This window comes from Microtus oregoni, unplaced genomic scaffold (assembly GCF_018167655.1).
Source record: "Microtus oregoni isolate MIOR12 unplaced genomic scaffold, Mior012 000002F_ref0000024, whole genome shotgun sequence".
Classification (NCBI taxonomy): Eukaryota; Metazoa; Chordata; class Mammalia; order Rodentia; family Cricetidae; genus Microtus; species Microtus oregoni.
This window is the reverse complement of record NW_024543061.1, coordinates 27,671,721-27,692,822: the sequence shown is the minus strand read 5'-3', so window position 1 is coordinate 27,692,822 and position 21,102 is coordinate 27,671,721. Positions and strand designations below refer to the sequence as shown.

Sequence of the window (21,102 nt, the reverse complement as noted above, 5' to 3'; positions counted from 1 at the left end):
AAAAATAAATAAGAAATAAATAAGGAGCTGGGCGGTGCTGGCACGCGCCTTTAATCCCAGCACTCGGGAGGCAGAGACAAACCCCTGTGAGTTTGAGGCCAGCCTGGTCTACAAGAGCTAGTTCCAGGACAGACTCCAAAGCTACAGAGAAACCTTGCCTTGAAAAACCAAAAAAAAGAAGAACGAAAAGAAAAAGAAATAAATAAGGAGTCAGTTTGGTGAGATTCTAGCATTTAAGAGTAAGGTAGGAAAATTACAAATTTGAGCCAGGCAGTGGTGGTGCACACCTTTAATCCCAGCACTTGGGAGGCAGAGGCAGGCCAGCCTGATATATAACGCGAGTTCCAGGACAGCTACAATTATTAAATGTAGAGACCCTGTCTCAAAAAATTCAAAGAAAAAAGAAAAGAAAAAAATTACAAATTTGAGCCAGCCTGGAGTGTATAGTGAGACACAAGAACACAACAGGGCCTGAAAAGATGATTCAGTAGTTAAGAGCACTGATTGTTCTTCCAAAGGATCCAGGTTCAATTCCCAGCATCGACATGGTAGTTCACAACTGTTTGTAACTCCACTTTCAGGGGACCCAACACCCATGGCAAAACACCAATGCACATTTTTTATTTATTTATTTATTTATTTATTTATTTATTTATTTATTTTGGTTTTTAGAGGCAGGGTTTCTCTGTAGCTTTGGTGCCCGTTCCGGAACTAGCTCTTGTAGACCCGGCTGGCCTCGAACTCCCAGAGATCCACCTGCCTCTGCCTCCCGAGTGCTGGGATTACCGCCCGGCACTAATGCACATTTAAAAAAAAAAGTATAAGGAGTACAAAAAACAGGTGTAGTAGTACACACCTTTGATCCCAACATTCGGGAGGTAGAAGCAAGCAGATCTCTGTGAGTCTGAGGCCTGCCTGGTCTACAAAGAGAGTTCTAGGACAGGCAGCTAGGGCTATTATTGTTATGTTGAGAAACCCTATCTCAAAAAACCACACACACACACACACACACACAGAGAGAGAGAGAGAGAGAGAGAGAGAGAGAGAGAGAGAGAGAGGAAGAAGAGTCTCTTAACCCTTAACTCAAGAAAGTCAAGGCCTGAGGTCATTCAAGTGGATGTTCTTCTGAGTCTCAAGTACTACTTTTCTGCAGTCAGTCATAGCCACAGGCATAGTCAAAAGAGAACAATCTACAGTAGTCGAGAGTCACCTCAAGTCCTAACAAGCTGTCTAATCTTCAGCAAGTCCTTTCCCACCCACAGATTGCTCTTGTGTGAAGTGCACATTTAGTAACAGTTGAATGGCAAGGTTGTCTGAGATAAAGAATGTAAAATCACTGTGAAAGGGTTTATGTAGCATGTCAACATAAGCTAAAAGGAAATAAAAATCATCCCTCTGAATGGAGTATAAATCCTGTGGTTCAACTTACAAAGTCTAGGCCTGACTCATTTTCCCAAACTCCTTAAGCCCCTTTACCAACCTGTGGTCACTTGAATTCAAGAATCATGAATGAGATATAGGGAACTATCCAGTCCATTGTTCCATTATCTCAGTAGCTTCATGGGCAGCTCTTCAGAACATGGAGTTGGGTGTAAGGGGAGCAAAAAATTTGCTCAATGAGGTAAAAAATTCCCCCCTTACCCAAAAGAATAAACAAGCAAGGTCATCAAATAGTACCATACCAGGACAAAGTCAGAAAAGCGCTTAGAGATTAGTTGGGCTTTTGTTTTATAGATGGGAACACTTAGCCCAAACAGCTGGGTTATAAAAGTCTCACAGTAAGTCCCAGAGGTAGGACACATATCTGGGGAATCAACAGTCTCTTCTGACCTCATCAGGCACTTCACACACAGGGTACACTTACAGACATGTATGCAAAAACACTCACATATTAAATAAAAATACTAAAAATATCTTTTTTCAAAAAAGGATAAAATCACTTTTCAGCTTTTGTCTCAAAGGAGGCAATGGTGCAACTTTCTTCATTCGCCCCGAATCTGGGTTCATCCGCGCCTCCACCATGCCACCCAAGTTCAACCCCAACTAGATCAAAGTCCTATACCTGAGGTACACCAGAGGTGAGGCTGGCCCACATCCACCTTGGCCCCTAAGATCAGGCCCCCTGGGTCTGTCTCTGAAAAAAGTTGATGATATTGCCAAGGCAACCGGTGACTGTAAAGGCCAGAGGATTACAATGAAACTGACCATCCAGAACAGACAGGCCCAGACTGAGGCGGTGCCCTCTGCCTCTGCCCTGATCATCAAAGTCCTCAAGGCCACCAACAGTCAGAAAGAAGCAAAAGAACATTAAACATAGCAGAAATATCACTTTCGATGAGGTTGTCAACATTGCCCGGCAGATGAGACACGGGTCTTTAGCTAGAGAACTTTCTGAAACTATTAAAGAGATCCTGGGTACTGCACAGTCTGTGGGCTGCAATGTGGACGGCCTCATGACATCAACAATGGTGCTGTGGAATGCCCAGCTAGCTAAGAAACAATAAGAGAAAATATTTCAATAAAAGACCATCTAAAATTAAAAAAAAAAGATGAAATCAGTTTGACAGTGGTGGCACATGCCTTTAATCCCAGCACTTGGGAGGCAGACACAGGAGAATCTCTGAGTTCAAGGCCAGCCTGGTCTACAGAGCTGGTGCCAGGAGAGCCAAGGTTACACAGAGAAACCCTGTCTCGAAAAAACAAAAACAAACCAAAAATAAAGAAAATGAAGTATTTCCTGATTTTTATTATACACACACACACACACAAGCACGATTAATATATAATTAATATAAAGTACATACAAATATATAATTTAAAAATTTAACAAAAAAAATCTGGCTTTTCATCCAGAAAATCTACCTATTTTAAGCCTTTTTTTGTCTCAGTAGTCTTTATATATATTGGTTTTGTTTTTTTCAAGACAAGCTTTCTCTGTGTAGCCCTGACTGTCTTAGAACTTGCTCTATTTACCAGGCTGGCATCGAACTCAGAGATCCGTCTGCTCTGCCTCCCCAAAGCTGGGACTAAAGGCATATACTACCACCATCTGGCTCTTTTTATAAATTTTATGTCTATGGATATTTTCATCTGAATGTATGTATGTCTGTCACTTGTATGCCTGGTTCCTCCAGATGCCAGAAGAGGGCATCAGGTCCCCAAGAATTAGAGCTAACAAATAATTGTGAGACACTATGTGGGTTCTGAGAATTAAACACAGGTACCCTGGAAGAGGTAGGTACCCTGGAAGATGTACTTTTTTTTTCTTTCTTTCTTAAATGTGTAGTCCAGGCTGACCTCGAACTCCAGATACACCTGCCTCTGCCTCCTTCAGCAAATCCTACCGGCCTGTGCCACCAGAACTGGCGGAAGATGTACTCTTAACTGCTAAGCCATCTCTCCAGCCTGAGATAAAAGCTTTAGAATTGGCAAATTCAGAACCAGAATTTTCTGAATTAGGACACTCCCTCACTATATTTAATTTCATCCTTTTGTTTCCTGATTTTGCAGTTTGTTTGTTGGCTGTCCTGGAACTCACTATGTAAGCCAGGCAGGCCTCAAACTAAGAGATCCTCTTGCTTCTGGCTCCAGGGTGCTGAGATTAAAGATGTAAACCACCAAGCCTGACTCTATTTGCCTGACCTTTTAATGCTTAATATTCTAAATTCCTTAATCTACTCAGTCACCATGCAAGAGACACCCAGGAAAATCCACACGTAGTTTAGGGGTTCAATATATAGTTTCTGAACTCAAACGGCCTAGACTCTAGTCCTTTACCTGTGTAAAATGGAAATATCATCACTCACAACAAATTCTGTGAGAGTTAAACATGTGCATCTGTCAAAGCCTACTTACGGCTCTTAATTACTTTAGTTATAATGGTTCGTCTTTTCTTTGATTATAAAGAATCAAGCAGACATTTCCAGAGTATATTCCAAATAGTCATGCTATTTTCTAATAGTTTTGTTATATGTATGTGCATGTGAGTCGTGTAAATTTATTTGTTCAGTGCTTTCCTTTTTTAAAATGTGAGAAGCACTGACTAAAGTACCCAATAATGCTCACACCAGTGCCTAGCACACATTCCATGTCTGTTATTGTCATTGCTGATGTTGTGTTCCTGTTAAACCTGTGTTTGCAGAGCTAAGTAAAACAACATTAATTTGGAAGGTCTGACACACCATCGCGATGGAAGCTCTCCTCTCCCTGAAGCCCGCACATCTAAGGCACTTAGGTACCTGTTTGCTGCTTGGCCCACCACCAATCACATTGAAGAGTGTACAGATTATGATTTAGCTAACACTCTCCCACACTCTGTCAATATTTGCAGAAAATAGAGGCTTGGAGCCAGGTAAAATAGTTTATTTTATCTGCTAAGGTATTGGGATGGGGACGCCAGAAAACCACCACATGAATAAATGAAACATAAAGAAGCTGCTTGCTCCCCTGGAGCCAGGTAGACGAAACTGTGCCACAGATGAGGCCAGATTAACAGATACCTTGACCTGTGGGCAAAACTGAATCACTTACACTTCGGGTCCTTACCCAGAGGTTTCTTAAAATAGTATTTGAGCCTAAACAAGTGTCACCTTGAAAGACCCTACAGACCCCCTCCTCAAAACCCGCAGCTAGCACGCTCCCGAGGGAACGTCCTGTTTGCTTTAAAAAAAATTCTACACCAGGAAAATCTGGAAGATGCTAAACATACAAACAGGAGCCAGCTATACAACAATTGGTTATCTGAGTGGCTCCTTTAAAAATGACAAGCTCAGCCAAACTGTGGTGGCACACGCCTTTAATTCCAGCATTTGGGAGGCAGAGGCAGGCAAATCTCTGCGAGTTCAAGGCTAACCTGGTCTACTACAGAGTGAGTTAAAGGACCTCTAGGGCTACACAAAGAAACCCTGCCTTCAAAAACAAGTAAATATTAATAAATTCATAAAAAAAATAAATAAGTAAAAATTAAAAAATGACAAACTCGCCGGTGGTAGTTACACAGGCCTTTATAATCCCAGCACTCCCAGTTAGAGGCAGGTAGACCTCTAAATTCAATCAAGGTCAGACTGGTCTACAGAGTTGAGTTTCAGGACAGTAAGGACTGTCCTGTCTGAAAACAAAACAAAAAAAAAAACAAAAACAATAAACTCATCTAATACACTGAAAACAGCATTTAAATAAATGCTTTTTCTTTTTGAAACAGGGTCTTGCTATGCAGCCCTGCCTGGCCTCAAACGCGCAGAAATTCACCTGGGCTAGGGTTAAAGGTGTTTGTTATCACATCCTGAAACATTTAAATTCTATAATCCTGCCAGTGGTGGTGTATGGCTATAATTCCAGTATTTGAGAAGCTGAAACAGGAGGATACACAGTGACTTTGCACTGAAAAACACAAGGGCTGGGAATGTGGCTTAGACAGAGTTTGGCTGAAAAGTTCTGATCTCCAGCTGTGCAAAAATAAATTCTAAAACTCTGAATTAAGTAAAAATCTGCAAAAGGTGCTCACCGGTAAGAAAATCAGAAGAACGTGGATTCCATTCGCCACACAGAGTGACCATGAATCAGTCAGTAACTTCATCCCTTCGGGTTTATCTTATTCTGTTGGGGAAAAGAGAGAGGAAAATAAATACCCATTTCCTGTCAGGGTATTGTGATTTAAAAAATAAAAATAAAAAAAAAGTTGCAGTGAAATGTTTAGAATGAAATTAAAATCTGGCAAATCCACAAACAACATCGGTTCCTCTTGGCTATAAAAGTGAACATAACTGTGAACTTGCGGGTGACACTTGAATAGTGAGACACAGGCATCTAATGGTTTCTTTGCTATAAAATCTTTAATCAGTTAACACCACAACCTGTACAGGTCTAGAAAAACAGGTTTCTAGATGCTTGGGTACTTGGCTAGGTACTGCATGCGCACGCGCGCACGAAAACACACACACACACACACACACACACACACGCGCGCGCGCCTGCCATTACTCAAAAAAAAAAAAGCGTTAGGCCTGCATTTTACTAATTCGCGTGCCAAACGAGTAAAGTGGAGAACACAAGTTTCTGCCAACAAACTTCCAAGCGGCCTTTCATTTCATCCTGAAGGCACTTGGGGAAGGACTGAGAATAAGACGCACGTTCTAGAGTTTTCAGACCCACCCGTTTCTCGCTGGCGACACGTGTCGCCATTTTGTTGGGAAACATGGCTGCCAGCCCTCCCCTAGGTGAGGAGACAAGGGGGCGGAGGAGCACACGGTTAGCCCTTTCTCCGAGGTGTCAGACACGTTCACGTTCACATGCCCGCTGCTAGTCTGGCTAGGCCGGTGGAACAGAAAAACGCAAAGCACCCATAACGGGCTCTCCTGCGTCCCGATGGCCATTTCCTAGCGTGAGGAACGCGGGCGGGAAGCCCTCCCAAGATGGCGGCCGCGCCGAGGGCTGGGCGCCTCGGACAGCGCGGCCCGGGAGGCGCGAGCGAGGGCGGCCATGCGGGGCCGGCTGGCCGCCGTTCAGTGCGTGTGTCTGCTCTAAAGTCTGCAGCGGCTGCCGCGGGAGAAGCGAACCCGCGGGCAGGAGGTGGGGCTCCCGGGGCCTCACGGCCACGGGCCAACAAAACGCAAACAAAGCATTATGTAAAGGTCCGCCATTCTTCCGGCGGCCCGCGTTCCTGTCTCGTCCCCGAGCCGCCCGGGCGCCGCACGCCGGGCTGGCGGAGTCGCAGGTCACCCTGCGCACCGGACGCGGCCGCCGGACCGAGGCCAGGGTGGGGGAGGGGACGAGGCGCCCGGACGCCGGGGACGAAGGGGCCCCACGTGCCCACCCGAGCGCGTGCACGCCCGCCCGGCCGGCCGCGCCTCGCCGCCCCTCCCCCCCGGAAGACGCCGCGGGCCCCGCCCGCCCCCCCACGCTCCCGCGCATGCGCCCTGGCCGCCTCACGCGCACGTTTTAAACCTGCGGCGTCCCCCGCGACCGCCTGCAGTGGCCCGCGCGGCTGCCTGATTCGCGGCGCGCTCTACCCCTTCGGCCGGGAGGGAAAACGATCGCTTTCTCCGTCACAAAACAGTAATTTCCCCCGTCCCCTGCCGGTGCCTCTCGAGTTAGTAAAACACGTGTTCCCTCGCAACCCCTGCCGGCTTCCCAGGCTGGCCCGCGCTGTGCGTTTCCTCCCCTCCCGCGGTGCCACAGTTACTTTTCTCAAGGACCGCGCGCGCGCTGGCGCAGTCTTGTGACCTAAAAAGGCCGGTCCTCTTTTTTTTTTCTAGGGGTCCTGCGCGGCAAGCACTTCCGGGGTCAGAGGGTACGCGGGGTTGAAAGCGGGCTTCCCGCCCCGCCCAGACCGCCGAGGCTGCCGCCGGAGTCGCCACCGCCGCGCCCTCGCCCACCCGCCCGTCCGCCGCTCCCGGCCCCGCTCGCCCCCGCCGCTGCCGCCGCTCGCCTTGCGACGCCGCCGCGGCCTCCCTCCCGCGCCCGCCCGCTCCCGCGGCCCTCTGATCGCCTCGCGCCGGCAGTTCGGGCCTACTCCTCCCCTCCCCCGCCAGCCGCCCAGGACTTGACCACGTAACGAGCCCAACTCCCGAACGCCGCCCGCCGCTCGCCATGGACGCCGGTGTGACTGAAAGCGGACTCAACGTGACTCTCACCATTCGGCTGCTGATGCACGGAAAGGAAGTAGGCAGCATCATCGGGAAGAAAGGGGAGTCGGTGAAGAGGATCCGCGAGGAGAGCGGCGCGCGGATCAACATCTCGGAGGGGAACTGCCCGGAGAGAATCATCACGCTGACCGGGCCCACCAATGCCATCTTTAAGGCCTTCGCCATGATCATCGACAAGCTGGAGGAAGATATCAACAGCTCCATGACCAACAGTACGGCGGCCAGCAGGCCCCCGGTCACCCTTCGGCTGGTGGTGCCCGCCACCCAGTGCGGCTCCCTGATCGGCAAGGGCGGCTGCAAGATCAAGGAGATCCGCGAGAGCACGGGGGCCCAGGTCCAGGTGGCGGGGGATATGCTGCCCAACTCGACCGAGCGGGCCATCACTATCGCCGGCGTGCCGCAGTCGGTTACCGAGTGTGTCAAGCAGATCTGCCTGGTCATGCTGGAGACGCTCTCTCAGTCTCCGCAAGGGAGAGTCATGACCATCCCGTACCAGCCCATGCCGGCCAGCTCGCCAGTCATCTGCGCGGGCGGCCAAGATCGCTGCAGCGACGCGGCCGGCTACCCCCACGCCACCCACGACCTGGAGGGACCACCTCTAGACGCCTACTCGATTCAAGGACAACACACCATTTCTCCGCTCGATCTGGCCAAGCTGAACCAGGTGGCAAGACAACAGTCTCACTTTGCCATGATGCACGGCGGGACGGGATTCGCCGGAATTGACTCCAGCTCTCCGGAGGTGAAAGGCTATTGGGCAAGTTTGGATGCATCTACTCAAACCACCCATGAACTCACCATTCCAAATAACTTAATCGGCTGCATAATCGGGCGTCAAGGCGCCAACATCAATGAGATCCGCCAGATGTCCGGGGCCCAGATCAAAATTGCCAACCCAGTGGAAGGCTCTTCTGGAAGGCAGGTCACTATTACTGGCTCGGCTGCCAGCATTAGCCTGGCCCAGTATCTAATCAATGCCAGGCTTTCCTCTGAGAAGGGCATGGGGTGCAGCTAGAACAGTGTAGGTTCGCTCGTAACCCCCTTCTGCTGTTTTCCCATGATCCAACTGTGTAATTTCTGGTCAGTGATTCCAGGTTTTAAATAATTTGTAAGTGTTCAGTTTCTACACTTTATCATCCGCTAAGAATTTAAAAGGAAATCACATTCTCTGTTCAGCTGTTAATGCTGGGATGCATATTTAGTTTTATAAGCTTTTCCCTGTTTTTAGTTTTGTTTGGGTTTTTGGCTCATGGATTTTTTTTTCTGTTTGTCGGTAAGAAATGTAAGAGTGGAATGTTAATAAATTTCAGTTTAGTTCTGTAATGTCAAGAATTTAAGAATTAAAAAAATGGATTGGTTAAAAATGCTTCGTATTTGAAAAATCCGGGATTACTATCTTAAACTCTTGTTGCTTTCTTTTCCCCTTCCCTTCCTCTTTTAAGTGTAGAGTGCGTGGAGGCTGGAGGGAGAAGGGTGGGCCAAGCTTGTTAATTCTTTGAAACCTTTTCCCTGCCTTATCGGTAAGATTCCATTCCCTCCGCCCCAACAAAGGAATGGCAGGTTGGGCCTGCTTTGGGATGTTTACAAAGGGGGTCTCTTCCTGGGAGTGACGGCTCCAGCTAATTCAGAGAGGCCTCTGCCCATTTCTCTGGTAGAAAATAACAGGGTTTTCTCGGGTGGAAGAATTGCCCATTCAGTAGGACAGGATGAATGAAGAGCATCCTGTCCGTCCAGCCAGTGCTTCCCCTACCCCCATCTGGCGGGGAAAACTTAGCCAGAACAATAAAATATTCTGGGGGAGGGTTGTAGGAGTGGGAGGCAGGGGCTAGGAGGAAGGGGAAACAAGGGTGGGAAGGAGGGCCGGCCCCAGCTGCAGGGGATTGGAGTCTTGGGTGAGCCTGGGCTGACCAACAGAAGGACCACGTGGGGAGCATGCACCTGTGGCAAGTAGCCTGTCAGAATGTTACACCTGTCAAGTGAGGCGCCCAGAAACAAAAGGGCATTTTCTCCGATTTTCCTCAGCTGTGTGCAATGTTTAGCTAATTATCGCAGGAAATAATCCTGCCTAAGTGGGACAGTCCTCCCAGGAATGTAGAACAATCCAGTGTGATAGAAATGCAGATTCCTGAGTCCCACTACACACTGGTCAGAAAGCTCCATCTTTAATGCCCATTAACAGATCTGTGAGAATTTATCTTCAGATTGAGAACAGCTGTGGCAAAGGCCTAATACCCAAGCCCCTGTCAGCTGAGTCTAGGCTGGAACCAGAGCTAAAGAAAAAGTCTCCTAGCCACAGGCAACGGAAGACAATAGACAATGAAGGTGCCCAAGTGGTCTGTTCAAGTCCAGGCAAAGGAACCATTTGACGCTCCTTGACAGGTACGCATGGTACAGGCTGGGTTAGTCCCTGGGGGTGAGGTTTCTGTGCTGTGCCGGTTGCTGAGAGGAGAGCTCAGGTTATATAGAACACACTGGGTTCTGCCGCATGCGGCCTGGAGCAGAGCACTGCAAGCTGAAGGTGTTGAAAGAACACTCCCTGAGCTTGGGACGGAACGGTTTTAGAACACAATAAACTTGATGGCAGATGGCCTGTATCTGAGAATAGGAAGGACTAGAATCCAGTGGCAGAGAAGGTAGGGACAGAATCATGCATACTAGCTAGCTGGGTGCATAACTTCCATCCCAGCACTCAGGAGGCAGAGGAAAGTAGAACTTTTGAGTTTTAGGCCATTACATGATGAGTTCCAAGCTGGCCAGGGCTTCCTAGAGATGTCCTATCTCAGGAAAAAAAAAAAAATCAAATGCCTGGTGGTAGTGGAACATGCCTTTAATTCCAGTACTCTGAAGTTTGAGGTCAGCCTGGTCTACATAATGAGTTCCAGGACAGCCAGGGCTCAGAGAAACCCTGTCTAAAAAAATGGGCAGTAGTGGCACAGACCTTTAATCCCAGTACTTGGGAGGCAGAGGCAGGTGGATCTCTGAGTTCGAGGCCAGCCTGGTCTACAGAGTGAGTGCAGGGACAGGCTCCAAAGTTACACAGAGAAACCCTATCTCGAAAAAAACAAAAGCCAGAAAAAGGGGTGGTGGGGGGATGATGTGTACTAAACTTAGCTGAGTGACCAGGAGGGGTATGGGGCCAGGGAGGACCTAGTAGAGTGTTTTCTGGAAACAGCACTAATCAGGGCAAGTGGACAACTAACTTGAGTCTTGAGACAAGCCGGCAGAGTCCCTGAAGGAGGGAAATGGTTCAAATGTACTGCGGGAAAGCACTTGAACTTCCAGCCCTCCACCCCAACACGCCCAGTAATTTTAAGGTAATTTAGGCAGCAAAGCATAGGATGGCTCCCACCTTGGAGAAAAGAAAGGCAGGAGCAGCCACTGCAAAGTCTTCTAGCCAAGGAGGCCAAGATGTGTCGAGCAGAATACACACTGGGGAGGCTGGGTACAGACATAAGAACAGTGTGTCCCGGGCAGGCCATGGTGACAGATTTGTAAACAGGCAGAAATATTCCACAGTAACTAGAAATGAAGTTACAGCTACTTGCCAGCAAGTAAACATGGACCAGAAGCTGAGTGGTGGGGAGGTGTCATTTTGATGCTGAGGGACTGGTGTCTCTTGGCACCTGTCAGTCATGGCCTGACACAGCAGGGCCTCAAAAGTAGTTTAGTGATAGGGCAACTGTCTGGAATGCACAGAGCCCTGTGTTCAGTCCACAACACTGTACAAATAAATACTTTGAGAGAAACAGTTGAAACATCAGGGTAGTTCACTAGACAGTGCCCTTGAGAAAAGAGAATGTCCCACGCTGATGGAGGAGCACTAATGCTGGAGACTTTAAAAAAGAATGGGTGTGGTGGCATAGGCAAGCCACGCGCCCAGGAGGCTGAGACCAAGCTCAGGACGCTCACAGGTTTAGAGACCAACCTACATACTGAGACCCCCATCTCGAAAACCACACAGAGCCAGGCACTCAGGAGGCCGAAGCAGGCCCAGCTCTCTGAGTTCAAGGTCAGTCAGCCAGGTCTACAAATTAATTGAGTTCCCTTACCCTCCCATTCCCACCCCCCACCCCCCCCCCCGCCCAGACAAAAAAATAAAGGTACAGCATTTAGCCAGGTGTGATGGTTCTTGCCTTTGACCCGAGCACTCCAGTGGATACAGGAACACCTCAAGGTCATCCTCAGTCACTTACTGGGTTCAAAGTCAACTTGGGCTACAAAAGATCCTCTCTCAAAAAAAAGGGGGGGGGGCTACAAGGCCCCACCCCTCCCTGAGAATTTTTTAGGCAGTTTATGGTTGCTGGAAGAGAGAAGGACATTTTATTCAGTGGTGTAGCCACTGGTAAAGTGCCCACGCTCCTATAAATACACTCTCAAAATGAAAAGATTGATATAGCTGGGTTGGTGGAGCCCTTGCCAGCATTGTGAGTGCCTGGATTCTATTCCCTGCACTAACAGAGCACACCTGCAATCCCAGCACTTGGGCTATGGAGGCGAGAGAATCATGCCCACACCTTTTGGGAATCTTGAGAGTTACCACTTGAGAGAGAAATCAGGAATAGTTTGCTAATACAGAAAGCAAAGTCAGAAAGCCAGGTGGGGTGGTGTGGGATGCTAGTAGTTGGGAAGCAGAGACAGATGGATCTCTAAATTCAAGGTCAGCACAGTCTACAGAAGTAGTTCTGGGACAGCCAGGGCTACACAGAGAACTCAGAAGAAAGAGAGAGAAAGAGGCAGACAGCAGACAAACGCATACACACTCACACAGAGAAGTTAAGAGACTGGGAGAAACTTCAACTCCCACCATTGTAGAACAAAAAAGTAAACTGAGCCAGGCATTCCCTTAATCCCAGCACTCAGATGGCAGAGGCAGACTGATCTCTAAATGTGAAGCTAGCCTGGTCTACATATTGAGTGTAGGTCAACCAGGGCTAGATAGTAAGATCCTGTCTAAATAAATAAATAGACTAAATTGTCAGACTAGAGGGAAAGCTCAATAAGGTGTTTTGGTTTTTGTTTGTTTGGGGTTTTGGTTTGGTTTTTACATAGAGTTCTGGGATTAAGAGCAGAAACCATCACATTGAGCAGCTCAGTGGTTAAGAGCGCTTCCTGTTCTTCCAGATGACCTGAGTTTGGTTCCCAGCACCCACACAGGCTGACAAACACCTCTAATTCAACCTCCTCTTCCTTGCCGGGCCTCAGCAGGCACCTGAACTGAACAACTAACACACTCACACTTAAAATCTTTCTTTTAAAAATTAAATCAGGCTGGGCAATGGTGGCGCACGCCTTTAATCCCAGCACTCGGGAGGCAGAGGCAGGCGGATCTCTGTGAGTTCGAGACCAGCCTGGTCTATAAGAGCTAGTTCCAGGACAGGCTCCAAAGCCACAGAGAAACCCTGTCTGGAAAAACCAAAAAAGAAAAAAAAAAAAGTTAAAAAATTAAATCACCAGGCAGTGGTGGCGCACACCTTTAATTCTAGCACTCAGGAAACAAAGGCAGGTGGATCTCAGTAAATTCAAGGCCAGCCTGATCAACAAAACAAGTTCCAGGACAGCCAAGACTGTTACACAGAGAAAAACCAAAAAAATAAAATCTCAATTTTAAGGGTTTTTTTTTTTTGGCACACACCCCTGTTGGCGCCCCCATCCCATACCCCAACCCTCTCCACCCTGTACCCCCACCCTCTCCATCCCACCTCCTACTCTCCACCCCCCACCCTCCCCCACACACTATGATTTGTTGTTGTTTTTTGAGAGAGTTTCTTTATGTAACAGTCCTGGCTGTCCTGGAACTTGTTTTGTAGTGTAGACCAGGCTGGCCTCCTACACTGAGACCCCCCTGCCTCTGCCTCCTGAGTGCGCCGATTATGCCCGGCCCACACACTGCCATTTTAATGACCAAAATAACTCGGGACAGACATTTCAAAGGAATGTGCATGCTTGGAGAGCAAAGATTTAGAACAGTGAGGAGCATCAGAGAAGCAGGCCTGGGAGCTGAAGGAGCCCAGGCAGAGGGAAGGCCACTAGGATTCTCAAACACGACGGTAGAAACGTGGGGGCGGTAGGGAATGTAAACAGCATCAGGGAAAAGATGAGGGTGTTTTCTGAGACGCCTCACCGCGTAGCCTAGGCTGGCCTTGAGTTGTGACCCTCCTGCAGGCGACGTCCAAGTGCTGGAATTCTAGAAATGAATGGCCACACCTGGTTGGTATTTACACACACACACACACACACACACACACACAGAGTTTTAAGCCTGGGGTCTCAAGTATGCTAGGCCAAGACTCTACCACTGCATCACATTCAAAGACCTTGTTTTGGGCTGGAGAGATGGCTCAGCAGTTAAGAGCACTGACTGCTCTTCCAGAGGTCCTGAGTTCAATTCCCAGCAACCACATGGTGGCTCACAACCACCTGTAATAAGATCTGGTGCCCTCTACTGGCCTGCAGGCATTCATGGAGGCTGAACACTGTGTACATAATAAATAAATAAATCTTAAAAAAAAAAAAAGACCTTGTTTTACTTTGTGGTGGTTTGAGTGGCTTACCTCCCCCCCCCCTGCCTTTTTTTTTTTTTTTTTTGGTTTTCCACTACCACTGGCCAGTTTGGTTTACCCCTTTAATCCTAACACTAGGGAAGCAGAGGCAGGCAGGTCTCTGAGTTCAAGGCCTTGACTAGCTCTTGACTAGCCAGGATCCCAAAGTCAGACACAGATGCAAAAGAAGTTTATTAAAAATTGCTTCTAGCCGGGCAGTGGTGGCGCACGCCTTTAATCCCAGCACTTGGGAGGCAGAGGCAGGCGGATCTCTGTGAGTTTGAGACCAGCCTGGTCTACAGAGCTAGTTCCAGGACAGGCTCCAAAGCCACAGAGAAACCCTGTCTTGAAAAACCAAAAAATAAAAAATAAAAAAAAATAAAAATAAAAATGGCTTCTATCATTTACCTTTCCTTTTGATGGGGGATCGAACCAGGGTTTCTATGTGTATCCTTGTCTGTCCTGGAACTAGCTCTGTAGACCGTACTGACCTGGAACTAGCAGAGATCCACCTGTCTTTGCCTGCCAAATGCTGGGATTAAAGATGTATGCCACCCGTGTGCTTTTGGTTTTGTTTTTAACCATTTTAATTTTTTGAAAATCTCAGTGTGTATGTGTGTGTGTGTGTGTGTGTATGTGTGTGTGTATGTGTGTGTGTATGTGTGTATGTGTGTGTATGTGTGTGTGTATGTGTGTATGTGTGTGTATGTGTGTGTGTGTATGTGTGTGTGTGTGTGTGTATGTGTGTGTGTGTGGGGGGATCAGACAGGCATTAGATCCCCTGCAGCTGGAGTTACGGGCAGTTGCGAGTTGCCGGATGTGGGTGCTGGTGATCACACTCAGGTCCACCGCAGGAATAGCCCATGTTCTTCACTGCTGAGTCATCTCTGCAGCCTGCACTGTTTCTTATTCCAGCCACTGGGCAGAGGAGCCCGCAAACGTTGACAGACAGCTGTTGTGTCATGGCCGTAGGAGCTGTACCATGGACCACAAGGGCCATCTCCCTCCAGACCACAGTCCCCTCTCTCACTTGGCCTGTTCCTCTGCACATTCACCCCTGACTTCCTGCCACATGGACGAGCTTTGCCATCCCCAGTTTGGACAGTGAGTCACCACCCTCAGGTCATCCCTAGAACAGCCACTGACTCTGTGACCACTCCCCCTTACCCCCCCCCCCCCAGCACTATGTGCTGATAGCTGAGACCTCTTGAGTTGAAGCAGCTTCACCCCTACGCTCTCGGCTCTCTCTGGAGCGCCGCCCCACACCTTGTCTGATGTCGTCTTTGTGCTTGCATCTCCCACGAGCAAGACGACAAGATGGCAGACAGAGGAACAGGCTGTCGCAGAAAACGTCTTCCACATCGAGTCTTCTGCTCACTTTGCTGACCACTAAAGGGACTTTCTAAAAATCATTTGTTTGTTTAGCGGGACAGGGTCTCATGTAGCCCAGGCTGGTTTCAGACTCGATGTGCAGGATAACCTAGATCTTCTGACCCTCCATCTTCCACCTCCTCGTGCTGGGATTACAGACACTTACCACCACCTGTGGTTTTCTGTGGTCCGGGGAAGGGAACCTGGGGCTTCCTATGTGTTAGACAAACACTCTATCAACTGAGTTACAACCCTAGCCCATATTTCCAAACATTGAGATCTGATTATATCCTTCCCTTACTCAAAGTAAATCCCATCCCTACCCACGCAAGAGAAAGTCCATGGAGTGCAGCCTGGGCTAAGAAGAAAAGATCCCCCAACTTCTTTATGGTTGTTCCTTTCCAGCATGCTGTCCAAGTGACAGTCACTGTGGGTCCCTCCAGTCCTCCGTGTGGTTCTCCTGTCACCCTTCTGGGCATCCTTGCACAGGAATGTGGCATCCCTGGCTGGGTGCTTAGTCCACACCTGCCTGGGCTTCTAAGGCCCCTGACTCTGAGCTTCCAGACCTACAAGGACCTCTGGCTCTGCTAAGGACTCTGCTGAGGGATCCCAGGTCCAGAGGCTCTGGCAGCTGCTTACAAAGACCTTGGACAAGTTGCTCCGGCCTTGTAGGCCTCGGTCTTCCACGTTGGAAGACAGGGTGAGATAATATCCACCATTCTCTGGCTGCCATGGAATATAATGCTGCCTTTGTGGCCCCCATCTCTGCTCTGCCTCCTGACACTGGGCCGCCTTCTGACATACAAGCCTTCTTTCTGTCAACAGCAGCGAGAAGAGTGGGAGAGAGCTGGCACTGACCAGCTTCAGCTTGGTATTTGACTGGATTGTTTGTTTGGTTTTTTTTTTTTTTTTTTAGAAAGAATCTCATGTACTCATGTATCCCAGGTAGACCCCCCCCCTTTTTTTTTTTTGGCAGGGTCTCTTCTCTATTATGTAGCTCTGACTGTCCTGGAACTCACTTTATAATAGTGTAGTTGGCCTACATCAGTTTCAGGTTGGCCTCAAACTCACAGAGATCCATCTTCCTCTGCCTATGGGTTTAAAGTCACGTGCCACCACACACACCCATTGCCTCCAGCTCCTGAGTGCTGGATTACAGGTGGGCACAATGATGCCCAGCCAGCTTGGCATTTGGGCAACTCTTCCTGGGTGCTTGGTTGAAGAGGAAAAAGAAAGGAAATGATTCCGGGGAGATTTGTTCTAATATTGTTGATCATACCTGCTCATTTCAGAGGACAGTAGATGGGACAAAGAAGAGGGGACAGGCACGCTAGCTAGAGCAGGTTATGGGGAGAAGATTCGTCCAAGGCCCCTCCTTTCTTTTCTCCTGTTCCCACCCCCGCAGGGAGGGTCCTAAGAGGTCTTTGCCTCTCTGGTGACCTCTTGGACCTTGTATCCAGTTCTTCCCAAGTTCTGAGATTGTAGACATGTGCTTCACCCAACTGAAGTTTTGATGCCATTTTACTGGTGAGAAAACTGAGCTCCCTCCTCCAGCCCTGAAGGAACCTGACCCAGGTCACAGTTACTGGATGCTGAGATCCAGAGAGGCCGAGCCAAGCTGTGCTCAGTCACTCTACTGGACTCTCTTCAGGCTGGTAAAACTACCTGTAGACACATTGTCTTCTTTTGTTTTTAGTAACTTAAAAAACCAGGGTCTTACTATGTAGCCCAGGCTGGCCTTAAACCAAAGAGTGATCCTCCTGTCTTAGCCTCCCAAGTGATGAGGTCACAAGCATGATCCACCTTAGTAACTTTTATTGTCCAATTTTTGATAAAATTTTTAAAAAAAGAAAAGAAAGAAAAGAAAAAAGGCATGCCAGGCATGGTGGCTCATGCCTGTAATTCCAGCCCACATTCCAACACGTAAGAGGATGAGGCGCGTGACCATCATGCGTTCCAGGCCAGCCTGGACAGAAAGAACTCTTGTCAAACATTGGAGATGTGGAGCTGACCATGCGAGCATGAGGCCCAGAGTTTAGAACCCACATCAAAGGGGCATTGTGCACCTGTAACCAAAGCGCTGATTAAGGGGATGGAGACAGAGAAATTCCAGGTTTCCTGGCCAACCAGTCTAGCTACTTAGTAAACAGCAGGTTCAGGGAGAGAGCTGGTCTCAAAGAATAAGGTGGAGTAAGGCAGTGGGGGCCGCATAGAATGAGTTCCAGGACAGGCTCCAAGACTACACAGAGAAACCCTGCCTCAAAAAACAAAACAAAAAGAATAAGGTGGAAAGGGCTAGAGAGACAATAAACAAAGCACAGGCACCCATACCCCCACACATATAAATTTTTAAAAAGATAAATAAAGTAGATAAAAATCTCTAAATAATAAATAATTTTTAAAATGCTTTTTTTGTAATTTTTAAACAAGGTCTTCTTATGAAGCCCTGGTTTTGTTGGAACTCACCATGTAGACCATGCTGGTCTCAAACTCACGGAGTTCCTCCTGCCTCCACCTCCTGAGTGCTGGAACTAAAGGTGTGTGCCACCACCTACCTTTGGGAAGAGAGGTGATAGAGAGGAAACACATGAATGTTGGGTACATATGGAAAGCCCCGCCCCCCGCTGCTGTGACTAATGCCCCCAACAACTTACTTATACACAAGTATGCAGTAATGTTTTTTCTTTTTATCACATTGACATCTTGATACACCATGAAATCCATTTTATTTATTTGCCCCTTATTTGGTACCACCACCCATAGTCATCATTTTATTAATTTATTTCAAAATTTTTTAAATATTTATTTATTTATTATGTAAGAAGATGGCACTGGATCTCATCATAGACGGTTGTGAGCCACCATGTGGCTGTTGGGAATTGAACTCAGGACCTCTGGAAGAGCAGCCAGTGCTCTTAACCTCTGAGCCACCTCTCCAGCCCTAAATTTCTTTTTCTTTTCTTTCTTTTTTTTTTTCTTTTTTGACAAAGGCAGGGTCTCTCTATGTAGCTCTAAAATTCACTATGAACACAAGACTGACCTCAAACTTGAATCTTGTTTCTGCCTTCTGAGTTCTGGTATTAAAGGCATGTGCCACCGTGCCTCTTTATGACGTGTGTGTGTGTGTGTGTGTGTGTGTGTGTGTGTGTGTGTACATGTAACTGCAGGGCATTGGATAAGGCAGCTGTGAGCTGACTAAAGCCAGCACTGAGACTTGAACTTGCATCTTCTGCAAGAACAGCAGAACTTAACTGCTAAGCCATCTCTTTAGCCCCAGGATTAGTTTGTTTGTTTGTTTGTTTGTTTTAGTGTGTACGTATCTGTATGAATGTCTGTGTTTCTGTGTGGGTGGGTGGGGGGGCAGGGTTCCTGAGGCCAGGAGGAATATAGAATCCTTTGGAGCTGAACTGTGTTTTACCCCTCACCTTAGAGTGCACTATTTAGAGGGTTTTAGAGCATTCAAAACTGAAAGTCATTTCTGCTGACTTACAGTAGACATTCTTACCGGCAAGGTGGCCTCCCTGCAAGCATCCCGTCACACCCCCACTCCCCTTCACCCTCTCTACCTTCCTTTTCTTGTTCCCTTTTACTCTCATTAACCAGCACTGCCCTCCAAACAGAGTAACCACCATCTTCAGAACACCAGCTGTTCTGAACATGACTGTTTGGAAGAGATCAGCTGGGCCTGTCTTTTAGACCTTGGAGACAGTCGCTGTTGGCTCTCTTGAGGCAGGAGTGGAAAGGGTCACTGGACCCTCGCCCGCCCGAAGACAGTCACTCCTCCCAGACGTTTGCATGAAGTTTCTGCCCTATTGTAGGCAGACTCCTCCGGGCTGAGAAGGTGCTAGAGTAGACAGGCTTGGAAAGAGTCAGAGAAAGGAGTTTCATCTTCGGCAGTGGGGACGCCATCATCCATGCTGTACGCGGTGTGGTTGGTTCAGCGTCATTCCTGCTCCTGCCTGTAACCTCTCCCCCATGCTCTGGACAGAAACCAAAACCTCATTGGTGGAATCAAGGAAGACTTGTTCGTATCTCCCCCATTGAAAAAAGTTCTTATTTATTTGTTTGTTTGTTTATATTTTTCAAGACAGGGTGTCTCTTCTTTTGCATTGATGCCTGTCCTGGAACTCACTCTGTACACAAGGTTGGCCTCAAACTCACAGAGATCCGCCTGCCTCTCCTCCTGAGTGCCTCCTGAGTGCTGGGATTAAAGGCCACCACTACCCAGCTAGAAAAAAAAAATCTTACAAGTTTCCATTCACTCCCTCCTTTTTCCCCTCCCCAGCTTCCCTGACTTCCAGCCCTGAGCCTGCTGTTTCTGTAAACACTCATCTACTTCCTGGATCTAGGTATTTGCTGACTGGATGTTTCTCACCTGCAGTGGTGCCGACAGTGTACTTGGCGGTTGTTGTCTGACCCCCCTGTCGTATAATGTATAATTTCAAGGTTTAGCCCATCGTGGAAGGAATCAGGGCTCCTTGCCTTTTTGTGATACACAGATTTAGAACCAAATGCAGTCTGGCTACACAACATCCAGGCCGTGGGGCCCTTACTCCATATGTTTGTTCCTTTACCAGAACCCAGGCTGGCCTCAAACTTAACAACCCTCCTGCTTCCCTCTGCTGAATGCTGTTGGGGTATTGTTCAATCTAGCCTCAGACTCACTAGAGAGCCTCGGTGCCCTGATCCTTCCTTCTCCATGCTGGATTTACAAGTACACCCAACCGCAAAGGTCTAAATTTGGTTTCCCTTGCTGCTGCTCGTGACATCTTCAAAAGCGTTTCCTCATTCATGATCTTTTTTTTTTTTTTTTTCGAGACAGGGTTTCTCTGTGGCTTTCGAGCCTGTCCTGGAACTAGCTCTTGTAGACCAGGCTAGTCTTGAACTCACAGAGATCCGCCTGCCTCTGCCTCCCGAGTGCTGGGATTAAAGGCGTGCGCCACCATTGCCCGGCTTAAAGATTGTTTTCTTTTAGGAATTTTATAGTGTGAGGCTGAGAAGATGGTTCAGTCAGTAAATTCCTCGCCGTGCAGGCATGAAGACCTGACTTTGGATCTCCAAAAACCTACCTAAAAGCTGGGTGTGGCGATGCTTGTCTGTGACTACAGTGCTCAGGAATTGGGGGACATATGTCTCCCTAGAGTTCACTGGTCAGCCAGTCTAGTCAGCTGTAAGCTGCAGTGAAGGGACCCCATTTCAAAAAATAATGCTGAGGGCCTGTGCCCTCTCCCAACAAAGTTTGTCCTCAGGGTTTAGGGACATCATTTAGGGGTTGATCATAACTGGTATGGGGTTGAAGGAGGTCACAGAAGCCATCTTTGTTTCTCACATTCCTTTTCTATTTACTTTACCTTTAGCTTTGTGTGTATATGTAGGGGGAGGGGCCTCATGTGCACCATAGCACACACGTGGAGGTCAGAGGACATCTTTCTGGGGCGTCAGCTCCCTCTTTCCACCTGTGAATCTCAGGAATTGAACTCATCCTCAGGCTGGACGGCAAGCGCCTTCAGCTGCTGTGCCGTCCCCAGTCCTCTACGTTACTGTCTGTG

General features: G+C 48.2%; 1 protein-coding gene and 1 pseudogene across 1 annotated transcript; both read left to right on the top strand.

Moving 5' to 3' along the window:
* The first annotated feature begins 1,959 nt into the window (after nucleotides 1-1,959).
* Nucleotides 1,960-2,494, top strand: LOC121438623 (annotated as a pseudogene).
* Nucleotides 2,495-7,397: 4,903 nt separating this feature from the next.
* Nucleotides 7,398-9,007, top strand: Pcbp1 (poly(rC) binding protein 1). Its single transcript, XM_041638939.1, has one exon. The coding sequence runs from the start codon at nucleotides 7,588-7,590 to the stop codon at nucleotides 8,656-8,658; it is 1,071 nt and encodes a 356-aa protein (XP_041494873.1). The 5' UTR covers nucleotides 7,398-7,587; the 3' UTR covers nucleotides 8,659-9,007.
* The last annotated feature ends 12,095 nt before the right edge of the window (nucleotides 9,008-21,102 follow it).